General features: G+C 48.2%; 1 protein-coding gene across 2 annotated transcripts in view; it reads left to right on the forward strand.

Annotated features, from left to right (window-relative positions):
* LGMN (legumain) overlaps positions 1–12,161 on the forward strand; it is a 35,908-nt gene extending 23,747 nt beyond the window's left edge. For both annotated transcript variants that reach the window (XM_006075426.3, XM_006075428.3), the window contains exons 5-14: positions 71–156; positions 1,270–1,345; positions 1,948–2,010; positions 3,311–3,377; positions 4,552–4,670; positions 4,758–4,847; positions 6,925–7,125; positions 8,988–9,158; positions 11,229–11,296; positions 11,587–12,161. In XM_006075426.3, the coding sequence (XP_006075488.3) occupies positions 71–156; positions 1,270–1,345; positions 1,948–2,010; positions 3,311–3,377; positions 4,552–4,670; positions 4,758–4,847; positions 6,925–7,125; positions 8,988–9,158; positions 11,229–11,296; positions 11,587–11,629 (984 nt within the window). In that variant the 3' untranslated portion in view covers positions 11,630–12,161. The remainder of the gene's footprint in view (positions 1–70; positions 157–1,269; positions 1,346–1,947; positions 2,011–3,310; positions 3,378–4,551; positions 4,671–4,757; positions 4,848–6,924; positions 7,126–8,987; positions 9,159–11,228; positions 11,297–11,586) is intronic.
* The last annotated feature ends 8,202 nt before the right edge of the window (positions 12,162–20,363 follow it).

Here is a 20,363-nt window from a genome sequence, read left to right on the forward strand (position 1 = left end):
CTACAGACTCAGCACTCTCACTGATTTGAAGTGACTGCTGCATCTGATTTCAACTCCCAATTTTTCGTAGGATGTCACCCCGAAGAATTTCCTTGCTGTGTTGAGAGGTGATGCAGAAGCAGTGAAGGGCGTAGGATCTGGAAAGGTCTTAAAGAGGTAAAGTCTGTTTTATGGCTGTCCCTTTTTTCTGAATGACTTGGTACTCCAGAATCGAGAATTCATACAGGCCTTGTTCTTGCTTCTGGCCTGTTTACTGGTGAGAGATTGCAATGTGGGGACCTTTGTCCCGACAGCCTGCACAGAACCTGTGGCTTCTTTCGGCAGCCATTTCTGTAACAAATTAACCCTATGATCCAGGGTCCCTCGTTACTCTTAATGAAATGTTCCCCATCGCTTAAACCTGCTGCCAGTCTATTGGAACACCCTGAGACCAGCGTGAAGCTCTGTGGCCAGTCAGGTTGAAGGACCCCCACCCAGCCTCCCACCGACCTTGTGCTCTGATGGCAGGTCAGCCCAGCGGGAGGAGGACATTGATAAACCTCTGTGTTGGGGAAAACTCACCCCGGTGCTTGCCCTGCTCTCTGTGGGTGAGGGATGTCTCATGTAGCATCTCTTTATGAAGCATTTTGACGTGATGTCAGGGAGCTCAGGAGCATGGCCTCAGAGTCTCAGATACTAGGCAGCTGGTGCTGCTCCCCTCATATCTGAGGGGAGACCTGGACACGGCTAGCTCCTGTGAGTTAGAGCAGAGAGGGATGTCTGAGCCGGATGAACCAGGTTGCTTCCGAGTGAGTTGTTACATCTCTGCCATCTTGAAACAGGGTCCTCAAGTGAGGGAACACCAGTGGGCGTCCCAGGCTGTGTGCAGGCCAAGGGCCCTGGAGGGCAGTTGGAACTGCAGGACCACGTTTGGTGGCATGTCCTGGCTCCCTTACTTGTTTGGGGGATATCTAGTAGGAGAGTGTGGCCGCCTGGGATGAGGCCTAATGGCTACAGGCCCCCACTCTCCCGATCACCCTGGGCTGTCTGCTGAGTCCTGGCCTTCCAGACTCTGGGATATGCCTCTTGGTTCAGAGTAGCACTCAGTGGGATCAAAGGGAGCAAGCCAGACAGCAGTGTCTTGTGCTCCTCCTCCCACCTGGTTGGGAGACTGTAATCCTCAGGCTTCTCCTTAAGTTTTTTGATTGGAGTGACTTTTCAGAGTCACGGAGGCAGAAATAGGAAACGGCCTACTTCGACTCTCACGCTTGTCTGTGTATCTCTTGGCAGTGGCCCCAGGGACCATGTGTTCGTTTACTTCACGGATCACGGAGCCACTGGAATACTGGTGTTTCCTAACGAAGATGTGAGTTTCTTAATGTTTTAGAAATAAGCTGTGGGGAACTCCCAGAGGTTCCACCTCTGCACTCTCACTGCCAAGGGCCCGGATTCAATCCATGGTCAGGGAAATAAGATCCTACAAGCTGAGAAGGGTAGCCAAAAAAAAAAAAAAGGCAGGCAGGGAGAATGAAAAACAAAACCTCGGAGTTGGCAGTACACCTGTGATGTGTGTCTCTAATGTCCTACGGGGTGGTTTGTGTGCGGCTGGTGAGTGTGGGGCTGCATTTAGCAGCTTGAGATCTCTCCAGAGGCGTCTCTTCTGGCAAGTTTTCCCTGCGTGTCTGCTGACATCACAGCATCAGTCTCTGTCCCTGAACTTGGGTGCCTGCACGAGATGCAGTCATAGAACACAGCCCCTGAGTGCTCCGGACAAAGTGATGAGGAAGTACCTCTGCATGTAAACAAAGCCCTTGATGACATTCTGGGATGATGCTGTGCAGCATGATTACCTCTAAGGATTTCTAAATAAGAATTTATAAGGCATCACTAGGGCTTGATTAGTGGGTTATCCAGCACATGGTTTCTCTTGATGTGTTTGGTCTGAGTGTCCATATTCTTACCTTTCAGCTTCATGTAAAGGACCTGAATGAGACCATCCGTTACATGTACGAACACAAGATGTACCAAAAGGTAATGTCAGTGCTTGGGGCGGCCTTGGGGAAGGGATGTGAGGGAGGCAGTAGAAGCAGAGCCCACGGTGCTGTGATGGGCTTTCTAACTCTGGATTGGCTGTGTTTTTTTTTTTTTTTTTTTTTGAAAAGGTGTCCTTTGTGTCAGTCTTGACTTCTGGTCTCCCAGGAATAACTTTTTTGTGATTCTAAAGCTTCAGCTGTTAGGTCAGAATCACTGGCAATCTTGTTAAAACACAGCGTGGGGACTTTGCTAGTGGTCCAGTGGTTGAGAATCTGCCTGCCGCTGCCGGGACATGGGTTTGATCCCTGGTGCAGGACAATCCCACGTGCCTGGGAGCAACTAAGTGTGTGTGCCACAACGGCCGCCCTGCGCTCTAGGAGCCCAGGCTTTACAACCAGAGAAGCCACTGCGGTGAGACGCCCTCCCGCCTTAACTAGAGAAAGCCCGCACACAGCAACAAAGACCCAGGGCAGTCAAAAATATAAATAAATTAAAAAAAAAAACAAACACACAGTATGGACCCCACCGCCAGCATTTGGCTCAGTGTTTCTGGGGGGAAGCCTGAGGGTCTGCTTTTCCAACAATGCTCCTAGTCCAGGGACCACAGTTTGGAGATTGTTCTTTCTAGGATTGTCACCAGTCTGGGGCAGTTGGGGAGGAAAATACCACCTTATTCTGCCTTCAGCCCTCTCTAGCCCCCTTTTGCACCCTGTGTGGAATCTCCATAGCTCTGGCAGGTTTGTGTAAGTAACGTGTTTTTCTCCTGAAAATTGTACCCTGCATTGGATGGAAAATCAGTTTTCCTTAGCATCATGTATGGTTCCATTTTCCCTGCATTATTTCAACTAATAGGTCGTCTTATTTTATAGCCACACACAAGGATCTTCCCTGTAGCTCAGATGATAAAGAATCTGCCTGCAATGCAGGAGACCTGGGTTCGATCCCTGGGTCGGGAAGATCCTCTGGAGAAGGGAATGGCAATCCACTCCAGTGTCCTTGCTTGGAGAATTCCATGGACAGAGGAGCCTGGCGGGCTACAGTCTGTGGGGTTGCAGAGAGGCAGACAAGACTGTGCGACTACTACTTCTGCTACTAGCCATACACAAATTTAAGTCCTTCTGGTTTGTATGACAACAGCATCCATAGCCTCTGGCAGCAGCTTCTTCCAGCACAGGTGTCTCCCAAAAGTGAAAGTCTCTTGAGAAATGGGTCAAGAGAGTGGCAGAGCCAAAGTGGCCTTGGTGAGAGAGATCTGTGCCTGGTCAGGGGGAGTTCACTTGTCTCATTTGCCTCCTAGATGGTGTTCTACATTGAGGCCTGCGAGTCTGGGTCCATGATGAACCACCTGCCACCCGACATCAATGGTAGGTGGGCACACTGACCTCTGAGCTGGGCTGGGTGAGCACTGTGTTCTGTAGTAAAAATGGGCATTTGCTGATTCTGCCTATGGGAAGAACCAAGTGTCTTACAGAAGCAGGGGCCTAGGGTAGCCTGGTGCCCAGAAGTAGGGGGATACTTGTGGGCAGCTCTGGGCTTCTATTCCTGGAGGATTAATGGTCAGGGGGTGACGTGATATTGCTCTGTGGTGCTCTGCTGGGTTCTAGTAGGGCTGCTGCTGCTGCTGCTAAGTCACTTCAGTTGTGTCTGACTCTGTGTGACCCCATAGATGGCAGCCCACCAGGCTCCCCTGTCCTTGGGATTCCCCAGGCAAGAACACTGGAGTGGGTTTTCATTTCCTTCTCCAATGTATGAAAGTGAAACGTGAAAGTGACGTCGCTTAGTCGTGTCTGACTCTTTGCAACACCATGGACTGCAGCTTACCAGCCTCCTCCATCCATGGGATTTTCCAGGCAAGAGGACTGGAGTGGGGTGCCATTGCCTTCTCCATCTAGTAGGGCTACCTAAGTCCAAAATTAAAGTCTCTGGACTGGCCTCTGTCCTTTGCAATGTGTTGTTTGCTGGCTATCTAGTCTTGGAAAGATGACTTATCCTCTTTTACTCTCAGTTATCCCCATCTGTAAAATGGGAATAAAAATAGTGTCTGTTGGGAGAGTTATACTTTTTTTTTTTGGAGAGTTACATTTTAAGTGATGACATTTATCCAGCATAGCTCTGAGTCCATGGTAGCTAGATAGTAAGTGGTAGCTCATAGATTCAGTCAACCTAAATGTTTCTCTAATATTAGTAAACGTTCTTTTTCTCTGGAAATGAAATGAAGTCCATATCCTTCAAGATTCAGCTATTCTGATCTTTTAGCACTTTTCCAAAACAGCTTGATGTCCCATTAAGCATGCCTGGTTGCTCATTGTAGCAAGTGTCTATCAGTTGGCTTCTCTTTCTTCCACCTTTAATTTTAGACGAGTTACTGTAACTGAGTGAACAGGGCTGGATGTAGGGAGGTCCCCCTGTCCTCCCTGAGTTGATCACAGGGGACGTGCTTTGATTGCACCAGGAAAAGGGGGGAACTCAAGCTTCTAGGGGAATCCTCAGACAGCCGAGGATAAAACACACCTGAAAGGTGCCTTTAATTCCTTGTAGTTTATGCAACTACGGCTGCCAACCCCAGGGAGTCGTCCTACGCCTGTTACTACGATGAGCAGCGGTCCACGTTCCTGGGAGACTGGTACAGCGTCAACTGGATGGAAGATTCAGATGTGGTGAGCCGTCGGGGGGCCAGCGGCTCAGTGGAGGCTTAGCTGTCAGCTGCGATGGTCAGAGGGCTTGAAACGTTTGCATTTTTGCAGGAGGATTTGACCAAAGAGACCCTCCACAAGCAGTACCAGCTGGTGAAATCCCACACCAACACCAGCCACGTCATGCAGTATGGGAACAAGGTGAGTTGGGGCCTCGCAGGCCTGACAACACCCAAGCCTTAGGCTGCCTCGCTGGGAATGTTCATCCCTCGGTGAAGAGAACCGGGATCCAGGCAGGTGAGGAATGACTGAGGCAGGGCTGGCTCTGCCTCTCACGGCCACTCTGTCCTGGAGAGTCTGCCCAGGCTTTGGAATCAGACTCAGGTTCAAACTCACAAAGTTCTGAGGCTTTGGGCCACCTACCTGTTCTCTCCGGGTCTCTGTTACCTCCTTGGTCAGAGCCCTAGCGTGCAAGCAAGGTGATTGGGAGCCCAAAGTTGGCGGCACATCCCCAACACTAAAGACAGACCTAGCGCCTGGTGGGAGGTTAGCCAATAAGCTCGTCCTGCGAGTGTTGTGGCTTTGCCCCCTGGAACCCCACACCCTGGATGTGTCCAGCCTTCCTGCACTTGCAGGATGTTATCTTGACCCGTAGGCTCTAAATTAGAGATGTTTATCCCCTCCAGGTGTGAAAGGACCTAGGTGGTCAAATAGGTAAGTCCATCAGGGCTGTCCTGACGGAGGTCACATTAGGTGGCTGCTGAAGGCTTGCGCCTTAAGTACAGCTTGTGGGGCCAGCCCTTGGGATGTGAAGAGGGGGTGGGGGGTGCTCCCAGTAGTCTGTATGACCAGATCCCCTCCAGTGGCCTGCCACCATCTGAGAGCTCACCAGCGGAATTCCTTCCATATAAGCATCGGCCTTCTAGAAGAACTGGTGAGCCAGTCAGTCCAGCTATTACCTTTAGCACTTCTTGGGCAGCGTGTGGATGGGAGGGCCCTGGAGCCAGTCACAGGCCGTGAGACATGCACTCAGGAGGCTGTGGGCCTGGTCAGGCTTTTGAGAGGTGGATAGTGGAGGGGAGGAGTGGAGAGAAGCCAGGGAAGGGTGACTCGGGGGAGGCAGGGTCAAACATGGCACCACCCTGGCTTCGTTGAGGGATTGGAGGGAGGGGAAGGTACCAGCAGCAGCTCTTCTGCCCTGGGCTTTCTGCTCTCTGGAGTTTCCTCAGCATTGGCCATGTCTGCTCTTGGTTGAGGAGGTATGAAAGATTTTGATTTTTTGACTGTGCCACTTGGCATGCAGGATCTTGGTTCCCTGACCAGAGATTGAACCCATGCCCCCTGCATTGGGAGTGCGAAGTCTTAACCATTAGACCACCATGGAGGTCCCCTGAAGGATCTTTTCTAAGCATTATATTTCTATATATGTATGCCTGTGTTTCTTGGGTGGCGCTAGTGGTAAAGAACCCGCCTGCCATTGCAGCAGACAAAAGAGACATAGGTTCGATCCCTGAGTTGGGAAGATCCCCTGGAGGAGGGCATGGCAACCCACTCCAGTATCCTTGCCTGGAGAATCCCACTGACAGAGGAGCCTGGCAGGATATATATAGTCCAGGGGCTTGCAAGGAGTCAGATACAACTGAAGCATCTTAGCATGCACACATGTGTTTTATTTTTTGTTTTAGAACTGTTTCTAAATTAGTGTTTTGGTAATTAGTGATTAGTGTTGCTTGGTTTAGGAACATGATTGCTTGCAGCATTTCTTTTCCTCTTAATTGGGATCCAGTCTGTAGTGACTTCTGTGGGCAGACAGAGCCAGGCATTCGGGCCCACTTGTTAGACCCTGATGCCAAGTATGCCCCCTACTCTGTGGCTTTAGTTCTCCCATCTCAGTGGACTCAGACCTCAGCTCTAACCCTCCAGATGCTCTGCATCGTCCTTCCTTCCTTCTGTCACCAGGGGCAGGCAGGTGAGCGTGGGGGTGGTGGTGACAACCCAGCGTCACCTGTGGCTGACATGACTGGTCCAAGCTCGGCAGAACTGGGGCAGTTCTGCTGCAAAGGGTACCAGGCATCTTCAAAGTTCATCATCGGTGGATTTCAGGTGCTCAAATGCATCACCTCACCCACTGCTGAGGACTGAACTCGAGCTTTGAGGCTGTGACTCTGACCCTCCCGTGGTCCAGAAACCACGTGGGGCGAACGGTGGACTCCAGGACCTGGGGTACGTTTGGCACCTCTGCTCTGCCCACTCAAACCCACTCTCTCTCCCTCTCCAGTCCATCTCTGCCATGAAGCTGATGCAGTTTCAGGGTCTGAAACACCAGGCTAGCTCTCCCATCTCGCTGCCCCCCGTCAGTCGCCTTGACCTCACTCCAAGCCCCGAGGTGCCGCTCAGCATCATGAAAAGGAAGCTGATGAGCACCAACGATCTGCAGGAGTCCAGGCGTCTTGTCCAGAAGATTGACAGGCATCTGGAGGTGAGTGGCGGTGAAGCTGCAGCCCCAGCCTCGCCGTGGAGCGTGCGTGAGCCCCATCTCTGCCTCCTGACTGTAGTTCCATGTTGGTGGGAATCAGGTGACGGAGCTCTGGGGTTACCCTCCTCCTACCACGGGAATATATGGGAAACAAAACCTTCCTTTACTCGTGTGACATGGACACAAATGAGCAGGACAGTGGCCAGCTTTATTCTTCCTTGATAAACTGGCCTTGACCGCTTTGAAGCAGGAAGCAAAAGGAGGGGACCTGTCTCCTGCCAAGAAGCCAAAGCACATGGATGTTTCTTTATTTACCCCTGGTTGCTTAGGAGACATTTTTACTTTGCTGTTTGGTGAGTTAGTAGCTAATCATATTAAAAAAAAAAAGTCCAGTCCACAAAAAATTTCTGCTGGCTTAGGAAATCATAGTCACTGCCCCAAATTCTTCCTAAAATGCTTGAGCAATCTTTTACGATAACTGGGTTTGTTTTCAGTAGCTCGTCAGTTTGTCTGGAACTGGTTGAATTTCTTTTGAAATTCGAGCTGTGTGAGTAGAACCACTAGGCGTATACTCTCGAGATGCCTGGCAGAGACTGACTGTCCTTCCAACAAAGCCAGCCGTGCTGACTCTGCCCACCTCGCCCATTACCCCACTTTCCCCTCCCCACCACCCCACCCTACAATCAGCACAGCCCAGAGACTGATGTGCTGGGACACGGCCTGAATTTTCTAAGAAAGAAAAAAAAAAAAAAAGCCTATGTAAACTGTCTTAAATGTGTATATCTCATGATTCTGAGTTAGCTACCCCAGGATGGTTTCTTTTGTTGTTGTTATCACAGTGGAATACAACAGATCTCCTATTTTTTCCTCTTAGACCTCTTTACACTCTTAAAGGTATTGATCCCAAAGAGCTTTTATTTATGTGGGTTATATCAGTATTTACTGCTTTAGAAATGAATATTGAGATTTGTAAAATATTAACTCATTTAGAAATAATAATAAACCCATTTTGTGTTAATATACTTTTTATAAGAAAGAATTATTTTCCAAGATCAAAAGAATATGAGTGAGAAGAGTGGCATCACAACATGTTTTTGCAAATCTGTTTTGTGCCCAGCATAATAGAAGATAGCTTGGTCCCTGTTCCTACGTCTGCATTCACTCTGTCGGGCTCTGTAGTTCTGGTTGAAATATACAAAGAAAGTGTAGCCTCACACAGATACATAGCTGAGAAAGGAAGGACATATGGAGCCCCCAAGAAATCTGGGGGACCCCTGTGGTCCTAGACGACAAGTTGAAAACTGCTGGTCTAAAACACAGACGGCAGGGAATGTTCGGGCACAAATGGAACAAACCCGGCTGGGGAGTGGGGGGGCCAGGGGACTCGATCGTATGTTTTGGTTGATGTGGAAGCAGCCGCCCCTTTGTGATGCTGGTTTTCATGATCCGGGAATAAAATGATGCCCTCCCCCTTTGTGTCATTCTGTCTAAGCATCTGCTGATTTCTAGAACAGACAGAGGTACCTGTGAACACACAGCACCATTTATGGGACCACAGTCTACTTTGGGACACAATTTCTATGCAGCCCCCCACCACCACCCCTGCCACCTCAGTCTGGGCCATACCTGCCCTTCAGGTATTTAGATTTAAATGCTGCCTCCATGCCAGAAGATCTCTAAGAGGCAAGGTATTTCTGGAGGTTTCTAGCTGTAAAAAGCCTTGCGTGCACAACTTTTGCTGCAGAAAGCATCAGTTGGCATCTCTGAACATAGTGGAGTGGGGGCAGTGTGAAAGAAGCATCTAACCAGTCCAGGGTTCTAAGAGAGACTGTGTTAAGTAAAAAAACAAAAACGTCACTTCACAGGCCAGGAACATCATTGAGAAGTCAGTGCGGAAGATCGTCACCTTGGTCTCAGGCTCCACTGCCGAGGTGGACAGGCTCCTGTCCCAGAGAGCCCCTCTCACAGAGCACACATGCTACCAGACGGCCGTGTCACACTTCCGCTCACACTGCTTCAACTGGCACAACCCCACGGTAAGCCCAGACCCTGGGGCCGCCGGCCTCTGCTCCCCGGTTTCCGTGGCCAACTAACTTGGCCTTCCTCTGCACCTTCAACTCCAAACCCAAGTTAGTATGGTCCACGGGTATCACACCAGGTGCATTGCCTTGTAGAAGGTTCCGTTTTGTAGAAAGAAACAGCAGCAGACTCATTCTGTGGCCTTTGGTGGGATGTGAGAGGGGCAAGGTCATCCAAATTCACTAACCAGTCTTGGTCCCAGTCTTAGTCCCAGACACTCTTAACTGTCCCAGTGGCTGGGAGAGTTTACCAGTTATAGACGATTCATCTCCCGTTTCTGTTGGCCTTCGAAGGGGACTTCCTTGTCTTCATGCTGTGCTTTCCTTGCCAAACTCCACCCTTACCCCTGCCCCTCACACCAGCCACACAGATTTTCTCCCTTTTGGGTGTGTTCTGACCTCTTCCCAAAATTTGTTGCTGAAGTCAGGCCTTAGTGCTTGGAGAAGAAAGTACCTGGTTTCTGTGGATTGTAGAATGTCAGGGTTGGAAGGGACCTAAAAACCCCTCCACTTTGGTCAGTGCTTAGGTGATGCTTGGATCCTTCAAGGAAGGGGTTATTCGCAAATTGTGACCCACAGGCCCATTCCTGCCCACAGACTGTTGAGTTTTTTTCCTCCACAGACTGTTTTTATAAATAAAGTTTTATTGAAATGCAGCCATAGCTGTGTGTTTTATAAATAAAGTTTTAAACTGAAGCACAGCCACAGCTGTACTCAGTCACACAGAATCTCTGACTGCTTTCATGGCGAGGCCGAGTTGAGTAGTTCAGACAGCCCACAAAGCCTCAAATATTTACTATCCAGCCCGTGCAGAAAAGTTTGCCAAATCCTACTTTAGACTTGTGCTCTTTGATACAGTAGTCTCTAGCCTCACTGTGGGTGGCTATTTAAACATGAATGTACATTCAGTAAAATGAAACAAAATGTAAAACTCGGTGCCTCAGCCACAGTACCCACATTCCAAGTGTTCAGGAGCCGCACGTGGTTAGCGGCTACTGAATTGAGAATGTTATAGAATATTTTCATCGTTGCAGAAAGTTCTGTCTGGGCTGTGATATGCAGACCATGATCTTCTGATCTCTTTGTGACCCCATGGACTGTGGTCCGCCAGGCTCCTCTGTTCTTGGGATTCTCCAGGCAAGAATACTGCAGTGGGTTGCCATTCCCTTCTCCAGGGGATCTTCCCCACCCAGGGATCGAACCGGCATCTCCCGAGTTACCTGCATTGGCAGGCAGATTTTTTTTCCAGATTGAGCCACCTGGAAAAATTATACTCAGAAGATGGTTCTCCATTATTAAGAGAATCTCAGTTTTATTTTTCATTTATTTAACAAAGCAGTCTCTTTATTTAATAACTTTAAATTTTCAATTTTTTAAAAATGCTTTATCATCAGATGTTACTTTTTTACCCTTGGGAATCACAGAAAACAAATCTCTTCTTTCTTCCTCTTGTGAGGTCACAGATTCCCTTGAAGTGCTTTTCAAGTTATTTCGGTCTTGGCTGCCATCTGGTTTGGCATTCACTTACCATACGTCTCCCTCGTCAGTTGTTCTAGACCAAAAGCCAGGCCGCCAGAGGAGGTTTGAGCTGACAGAGGGGAGCAGGGCCAGGGGTTTCTCATCCAGGAGTCCTTACCTGGACTTGAAGGAGCTATAGGATTGCTGCAGAGTGCTGCAAATCTCCTGCGCATGTTCATTTTTCCTGGGAAATGGTCTATAAATCATACCAGATCATCCAAAGTTGGGGAGGGGGCATCCCTGACTCAGTAAAGGTCAAGAACCACTGGCCTAATTTTTTTTTTTTTTTTTTTTGGCTTTGCACCAGATGGCTCATGGAATCTTTAGCTCCCCCACCAGGGATCAAATCCTGGGCCCTCATCAGTTTAAGCACAGAATCCTAACCCCTGGACATCTAGGGAAGTCCCAAGAACCACTGGTCTAGATGCTGTACATATTCCCAAGTTAGGAGTTGATCCTGTTATAAAGGGATGATGTCTGATCGTGTCTTTTTGGTTTGTTTTCCTCTAGTACGAGTATGCTTTGAGACATTTGTACGTGCTGGTCAACCTTTGTGAACACCCTTATCCGATTGACAGGTAAGCCAGCACCTGGCATTTAAAGGGTCAGTGGGGGTGGGAAGGTGAGAAGGTGGGGTCCTTCTGAAAGTAGAACGGTGTATGCAGCTCTGCTATCCCCTTCTCCACGTGGGTAGTTTCCTTCTGCCTCTCACTGTGGACGAATTCAAGACAGATGTATCCCCAGGGGTGCTGGATTGGGTGGGTCTGTCATACAAGACTCCCTGTTCCCTGGTGGGTTCTCTCTGTCTTCATTTTTTCCGAGTTGAACGACTTCCGGCTCACCACCTCCTTCTTCCGGTTTCTTACAGAATAAAATTGTCCATGAACAAGGTGTGCCATGGCTACTACTGAAATACTACCTCCTTGAAGCTTTACCGAATATGATCACCGTCCCTTAGAATGTGTGCTAATCGGAGACTGGAGAGCTGGAGCCTGAGGGAGGCTCCGCTCCCCGAGCCCCAGCGGCTGCGTCCTCCCAGGGATGCCGTCAGGCCACCGGAGCCACGCTCCAGGCCTCTCCCAGGATGGCTTGCTCACCTTTACCTACTTCCCCCAGCACCTACAGGTCCTGTGTGATCCTCTGAAAAGCCCAGAGATTTGGGAAGCTCTGTGTTGAGAAGGGTGTATTTGCTTTTTAAGAGGGTGTTTTGCCCATGACGTTTAAGGAGTGAGAATTTCACTGGGACTTCTGTAGCCAGTGAAAGAGTCTTTGTTCTGTGGAATCTGACATCAGAACCTCTTAAGTCTTCACATGATTTTCTGGAAGAGGGACATAAACCCCAAATGGAAAACTATTTTTAGAAAATACCATAATTTTGGATTGCTTTTATATTTTATTTGGCAGTAATGGACAAGTCTAAAAAAATAAAGATTTATCACTGAACCTGAGTATTAATTTCAGGTTCCCGGCGTTTTAGTTTATGTTCCTGGCCCCTCCTGGTGGAGCCCTCCCCCTGTCTGTCTGTCTCCGATCCCCTTCCCCGTCCCACTGGTTGGCTCTTCCTGCCAGCTCCCCTCTCCCCCAGCTTCCTGTACTTTTCGGCCTCCTGTGCCCGTGTTCCTTGCTGTGCCTTGTGCCCTGGAGTGCCTGCCCCTCCGTCTGGCCCATCCTCAAGGTGTATCTGAAAGTGCCCTGTCTTCCTCAGCTTCCTGCTCTCTGTCTGTTGGTATTTGCATTTCCCTTGGATCTTTTCCAGCACGTGTTGGGGTCTGGGAGGTTATCTTTGAGGGCAGAGGGTGCCTGTGTTACCCTTGTTTCTCTTGGCCTGGTGTCCCACAAGGGATGATACCCACCCTAGCTTTGTGAAAGACATTTAAAAGGAGCACTAACTCTCCCCAGGCAGTAGAATATTATGCGGCAACAAAAAAGAATGAAGCTGTGATACAGCTCCAGCATTTAGCCCAGGGAAAGCAGCCGGTTACCTAAGACCCCTGTATTACATGATTCCATTTGTATTTAAGGTCCAAAATAAACAAGTCTATTGAAACAGAAAGCCTACCAGGCTCCTCCGTCCATGGGTTTCTCCAGGCAAGAGTACTGGAGTGGGTTGCCATTTCCTTCTCCAGAGGATCTTCCCGACCCAGGGATTGAACCTGGGTCTCCCATACAGTAGGCAGATGCTTTACCATCTGAGCCGCCAGGTATTTAAGGTCCAAAATAAACAAGTCTATTGAAACAGAAAGTAGATGCATGATGCTGGGAACTGGGGAGAGGAAATGTGGAAATAGTCAATGCTAATGGGGATGTCGGAGAAGGCAATGGCACCCCACTCCAGTACTCTTGCCTGGAAAATCCCATGGACGGAGGAGCCTGGTGGGCTGCAGTCCATGGGGTCGCGAAGAGTTGGACATGACTGAGTGACTTCACTTTGACTTTTCACTTTCATGCATTGGGAAGGAAATGGCAACCCACTCCAGTGTTCTTTCCTGGAGAATCCCAGGGACGGGGGAGTCTGGTGGGCTGCCGTCTATGGGGTCACACAGAGTCGGACACGACTGAAGCGACTTAGCAGCAGCAGCAGCAGCAATGGGGATGTGGATTATTTTGGGGGTGATGAAAAATGTTTGGAAGCTGATAGTAGTTGGTTATGCAACACTGAATGTACTAAAATCCAGTGACTTGTACACAACAAATGGAATGATATGGTTTGCTAATTATGTTTCAGTAACATTTTTAAAACTAAGCCATATAGCTAGATGGCTGTTTTAAATAGAAAACAAAGAAAAAAGGAACACTAAACCAGGACACTTGTGACCACCTGTACTTATGTTGTGTCTTCTTTAGCAGTGATAGATGCCTTTAAAGTTTGGAGGTAGAGACTGAAAGTAGAGATATTGTTAAACAGGGTTAATTCCAGGGTTATGCTTCTGTTTCTAATGGGCCTGTTTTTAATCAGGTTATCCTTTCTCTGAGAGGCTGTCTTAATACAGTTAATCGCGTGACCAGGATAAAGAACTTTTACTGTCCTACGAATCTAGGGGAGCTTGAGGGTTTTAACAAGTACAAGAAGAATATGGTGTTTAAATGTTTATTACTAAAGCTCAAGAATGGGCAATGCTGAGGGCTGACTGATGTTCAAAAAGTAGAATTTTTAAAAGGAGTCTCTTAAAAGACCTCAAGATTCAGGTAGGAAAAACTCTGTTCTTCTCTTTTCTAGAACCGTTACCTATGCTTGTAACCCTGCTTCCCTCTCTTTCTTTGTCCTCCCTGTAGAACAAAAATATATTTAACTATTTAACAAGTGCAGAAACTTGAATGTTCACGGCTCTAGAGGTTAAAAGAGGCTTGTTCATTTTCTCAAATAAATGGCATTTTCCTAAGTCACACTGCCTTGACTTTTTTTCCTCCTCCTGTGGTTCTTAGGTCCCCAGCAGAAGCAACTCTCCATCCCTCAGGTTAAGCCATTTTCTATTAGATTTCTGAGAAAGGTGTCCTTTCCTCGTGTGTCACAACCAGGACCAGCATTTTGTTCCCTAGTTACATCTAAAACATGTTCTATCGTAAGAGGTACAGAAACTTTCAAAGCAAAACATGGCCACTCCCCTTCCCCCACCCCCCCAAATCCCAAATAACAGTTTGTATTCATCATTAGAATCCCCTTTCTACATATTTACATACCTATATACAAAGGAAAGTCCCATGGACAGAGGAGCGTGGTAGGCTATAGTCCACGGTCGCAAAGAGTCGGACACGACTGAGCAACTTTGCTTTCACTTTCATACAAAGGATACTTTACTTTTTCACTATAAAATAAAAGCAGATCCAGAAAACAAGTACAATGCTTAATGAATGATAAGATGAAATACCCTTGTAATTACAATCCAAGTCAAGAAATAGAACTATACCAGATGCATGAGTCAAGATTCTCCTGAGAAATAGAAGCAATGGATGTGTACACATATAGAGACATTTACCTGAAGGAATCAGTGGCTGTGGAGGCTTGGTAAACAGAAAATTGCATGCTGGAGACCCAGAGGAGGAACTGCAGTCCAGGCCAAAGGCCCCCTGGCAGGATCCCTTCTTGCTCAGGGAAGGTCTTTGCACTAGGAGGCACCTGTTTGGACGGGACCCACCCACATTACTACGGACTTCCCTCATAGCTTAGTTGGTAAAGAATATGCCTGCAATGCAGGAGACCCACGTTCGATTCCCTGGAGAAGGGCACGGCAACCCACTCCAGTGTTCTTGCCTGGAGAATCCCATGGACAGAGGAGCCTGGCAGGCTATAGTCCATGGGGTCACAAGAGTAGGACACGACTTAGTGACTAAATCACCACCACCCATGTTTTAGAGGGTCATCTGCTTTGCTCTAAGTCTACTCATGTAAATGTTGACATCATCCAAAAAAATCGTTCACTACAGCATCCAGAATAATGTTTGCCTAAATATGTGGGCACCGTGGCCCAGTCAAACTGACACACGAAATTAACCATCACACTGGCCATCCTGGAAGCCCCTGCTTGTACTCCCTCCCAGTCATAGCTCCTCCCTCCCAAAGTAACCACCCTCCTTGTGTTCTTTGTGGTTTTAGGACAAGTGGGCATCCCTAGACACTTTTACAGTTTTTATTCTACAGATTCTCTCATCTTTTTTTTTTTTTTTTTCCCCTTCCAATTTCCATTAAAAAGTCCAGGCTGGAGATCAGTGGAGTTTCTCAGTCTGGACTTCACTGATTGCATACATAAGCTGCTGCTCAGCATGTCCTTCTGATGCCCAAGTCTCTTACAAATCAGCAGCTGGATCCAGAGGATTTACATATTTCTATTGGGTTTTGATCCATTGCACTTCTTTACTGAAGCTCAAGTTGTCCATTTTTGGCTGAATGAATGAAAGTTGCTCATTTGGGTCCAACTCTTTGTAACCCCATGGACTATACGGTCCATGGACTTCTCCAGGCCAGAATACTGGAGTGGGTAGCCTTTCCCTTCTCCAGGGGATCTTCCCAACCCAGGGATCGAACCCAGGTCTCCCACATTACAGGCAGACTCTTCACCAGCTGAGCCACCAGGGAAGTCCTGGTGAACTCCCAAGGTGGACTCCCAAGCCCTTTCAGAGGTCAAACCAGTCCATCCTAAAGGATCAAATCAGATCAGTCGCTCAGTCGTGTCCGACTCTTTGCGACCCCATGAATCGCAGCACGCCAGGCCTCCCTGTCCATCACCAACTCCCGGAGTTCACTGAGACTCACATCCATCGAGTCAGTGATGCCATCCAGCCATCTCATCCTCTGTCGTCCCCTTATCCTCCTGTCCCCAATCCCTCCCAGCATCAGAGTCTTTTCCAATGAGTCAACTCTTTGCATGAGGTGGCCAAAGTACTGGAGTTTCAGCTTTAGCATCATTCCTTCCAAAGAAATCCCAGGGCTGATCTCCTTCAGAATGGACTGGTTGGATCTCCTTGCAGTCCAAGGGACTCTCAAGAGTCTTCCCCAACACCACAGTTCAAAAGCATCAATTCTTCGGTACTCAGCCTTCTTCACAGTCCAACTCTCACATCCATACATGACCACAGGAAAAACCATAGCCTTGACTAGACGAACCTTTGTTGGCAAAGTAATGTCTCTGCTTTTGAATATGCTATCTAGGTTGGTCATAACTTTCCAATCAACCCTGAATATTCATTGGAAGAACTGATGCTGAAGTTGAAGCTCCAATACCTTGGCCACCTGATGTGAGTTCAGTTCAGTTCAGTCGCTCAGTCGTGTCCGACTCTTTGCGACCCCATGAATCGCAGCACGCCAAGCCTCCCTGTCCATCACCAACTCCCAGAGTTCACTGAGACTCACGTCCATCGAGTGAGTGATGCCATCCAGCCATCTCATCCTCTGTCATCCCCTTCTCCTCTGGCCCCCAATCCCTCCCAGCATCAGAGTCTTTTCCAATGAGTCAACTCTTCTCATGAAGTGGCCAAAGTACTGGAGTTTCAGCTTTAGCATCATTCCTTCCAAAGAAATCCCAGGGCTGATCTCCTTCAGAATGGACTGGTTGGATCTCCTTGCAGTCCAAGGGACTCTCAAGAGTCTTCTCCAACACCACAGTTCAAAAGCATCAATTCTTCGGCGCTCAGCCTTCTTCACAGTCCAACTCTCACATCCATACATGACCACAGGAAAAACCATAGCCTTGACTAGACGGACCTTTGTTGGCAAAGTAATGTCTCTGCTTTTCAATATGCTGTCTAGGCTGGTCATAACTTTCCTTCCAAGGAGTAAGCGTCTTTTAATTTCATGGCTGCGGTCACCATCTGCAGTGATTTTGGAGCCCCCAAAAATAAAGTCTGACACTGTTTCCATTGTTTCCCCATCTATTTCCCATGAAGTGATGGGACCGGATGCCATGATCTTCATTTTCTGAATGTTGAGCTTTAAGCCAACTTTTTCACTCCCCACTTTCACTTTCATCAAGAGGCTTTTGAGTTCCTCTTCACTTTCTGCCATAAGGGTGGTGTCATCTGCATATCTGAGGTTATTGATATTTCTCCCGGCAATCTTGATTCCATCTTGTGTTTCTTCCAGTCCAGCGTTTCTCATGATGTACTCTGCATAGAAGTTAAATAAGCAGGGTGACGATATACAGCCTTGACGTACTCCTTTTCCTATTTGGAATCAGTCTGTTATTCTACGTCCAGTTCTAACTGTTGCTTCCTGACCTGCATACAGATTTCTCAAGAGGCAGGTCAGGTGGTCTGGTATTCCCATCTCTTTCAGAATTTTCTACGGTTTATTGTGATCCACACAGTCAAAGGCTTTGGCATAGTCAATAAAGCAGAAATAGATGCTTTTCTGGAACTCTTTTGCTTTTTCCATGATCCAGCGGATGTAGGCAATTTGATCTCTGGTTCCTCTGCCTTTTCTAAAACCAGCTTGAACATCAGGAAGTTCACGGTTCACGTATTGCTGAAGTCTGGCTTGGAGAATTTTGAGTATTACTTTACTAGCATATGAGATGAGTGCAATTGTGCGGTAGTTTGAGCATTCTTTGGCATTGCCTTTCTTTGGGATTGGAATGAAAACTGACCTTTTCCAGTCCTGTGGCCACTGCTGAGTTTTCCAAATTTGCTGGCATATTGAGTGCAGCACTTTCACAGCATCATCTTTCAGGATTTGAAATAGCTCAACTGGAATTCCATCACCTCCACTAGCTTTGTTCGTAGTGCTTCTTTCTAAGGCCCACTTGACCTCACATTCCAGGATGTCTGGCTCTTGATGAGTGATCACACCATCGTGATTATCTGGGTTGTGAATATCTTTTTTGTACAGTTCTTCTGTGTATTCTTGCCACCTCTTCTTATCTTCTTATCTCATCTTATCTTCTTATCTTCATCTTATCTTATATTCATCTTCATCTTCTTATCTCATCTTCACCTGATGTGAAGAGCCGACTTATTGGAAAAGAAAATGATGCTGGGAAAGATCGAAGGCAGAAGGAGAAGCAGGCAGCAGAGGATGAGATTGTTGGATAGCATCGTCAACTCAATGGATGTGACTTTGAGCAACTGCAGGAGATAATGAAGGACAGAGGAGCCTGGCGTGCTGCAGTTCATGGGGTCACAAAGAGTTGGACACAACTGAGCAACTGAACAACATGAAAGTAGATTAGTGGTTGCAGGGAGGTAGGCAGAGGAGGATGCAGTCATGATGTAGGGACTGAACAACCCAAGCCCTTTTGACATGACGCTAAGAAACTCCCACGGCTTCCTTCCTATCTAGTGTATCAGAATGTTTCATTCTACATTTCCTGTCCCAAAGGTGGGATCAGCTATTTCTCCAGGAAACTCTGGCGTCTTTTCATGAGACATTGTCTTTCAAGACAACAGTCTAAATGCTAGGAGTGCTCACTGTTACTGCCTCCAGCCCAGCCCCTCCAGTTCTGTTCTATGTGGGTGCAGAATTTCCAGACTCGCTGTGCTGCCAACTGGGGCCATTCAAAGACCTGACCGGCCACCCCTTTGGCCTCACCTCCCACTACTCTTTGCTTCAGGCTTTATGTACACCCGATCTTTTAATGACCGGTGACTCTGCATACAGCACGCTCCTATTTCATTTTCTGTGATTTTTCACTTTCTTCCATCTTCCTTGTCAAAAACTGTCAAGAGTCAGAGATTTTACCCCACGTGCACGTTAACAAGGTCACCTGCCACACTGTCATACGTGCTGGCAGAAGGTATGAAACTCCTGGGACCACCACCAGGGACTTCATAACCTCAGCACCCAGGTACGCGTGCTTCACATTTGCGGCTCCCCTGGCCTGCCGAGTGCCCTGAGGGGCATGCGGAGGTGGGCCCTGGTAGATGCTCTGCACACAGTGCGTCTGGTTCAGGCTGAGAAACGTACGGCTTAGGAATAAGGCTGTGAGCAGACCTGTCCCGCTTTGGCCCTGTCAGAGGAGACACGTTCTTTCAAAGTGAGAGACGCTAGTTTATGATATTGATCAGGAAAAAAAATATTAAGCAATGGTATCCTCCAAGGCTAGTCAAATACTCTTTTTTAAAAAATATTATTTTGTTGTTGTTGTTGCACTGTGTTCAGTTCCAGCCGCATCGTTGATATTTCCTGTGCCACGTGAGATCCTTACTTGCAGCATGTGCGATCTAGTCCCCTGACCAGGGCTCAAACCCAGGCCCCCTGCATTGGGAGCTCAGAGGCTTAGCCACTGGACCACCAGGGAAGTCCCTAGTCAAACATTCCTAAGAAGATAGTCTGGAATAGAAGCTGTCAATGAGTCTTCACCAGACATGCAAGGGCACCGTGGAGAGTTCCAGCAATCTTCAGGGGTTCTTCGATTCCCTTCTGCTCTAGGCCAACTCTGCATTCTTCAAGACCCACCTCAGGCATGCTCATTGGCAGGAAGCCATCTGCTTCCTCCAGGTGGGTGACATGCCCTCTATTCCCTCAGGCACATCCCGTGCTGCCTGCTCTCATTAAATCAAAATTACGCAGAGCTGCCCCCAGGAGTGCATTCACCTGGACTCCCTGTAGACCAGCGGTCCCCAACCTTTTTGGCAGCAGGAACCAGTTTAATGGGAGACAGTTTTTCCATGGAGCGGGGATAGGGAGGATGGTTGGGATGGTTTGGGGATGACTCAAGGGCACTACATTTATTGCATGCTTTGTTTCTAATCTAACGCCACCACTGATCTGACAGCAGGTACTGGTCCACGGCCTGGAGGTTGAGGACCCCTGCTATAGACCATATGACGATGTGGAAAAGGTGTCCCTTTCTCCAGGTGGACACGGTCCTGTGCCAGGTGACAAGTGGAGCCCAGCCTGGGTTTCAGCTCCCCAGTCCCCTCAGCCATGGAACCTTGGCTATGAACAACTTCCCTGCCTTTATGTCTAACTCTGAATTTATTTCCCTCTACCAAAAGATCTGAGGCTTTGCCTGCCTGCTCCCACCCGAGAGCTGGTGTGATCCCTGAGACAAGCCTGGGAGATGGGGGAAGAATCATTCTTATTTTAAGAATAGGGATACTGAGGCCCAAAGATGTGAAGCATCTCGTTGAGGGCTCAGAGCTGGCCTGGGACCCAGGTCTCCTGACAACCAATTGAGGTTCCTCCCGCCTTCCAGCTGAACTTTGACTTCGAAG

This window comes from Bubalus bubalis, chromosome 20 (genome assembly GCF_019923935.1).
Source record: "Bubalus bubalis isolate 160015118507 breed Murrah chromosome 20, NDDB_SH_1, whole genome shotgun sequence".
NCBI lineage: Eukaryota > Metazoa > Chordata > Mammalia > Artiodactyla > Bovidae > Bubalus > Bubalus bubalis.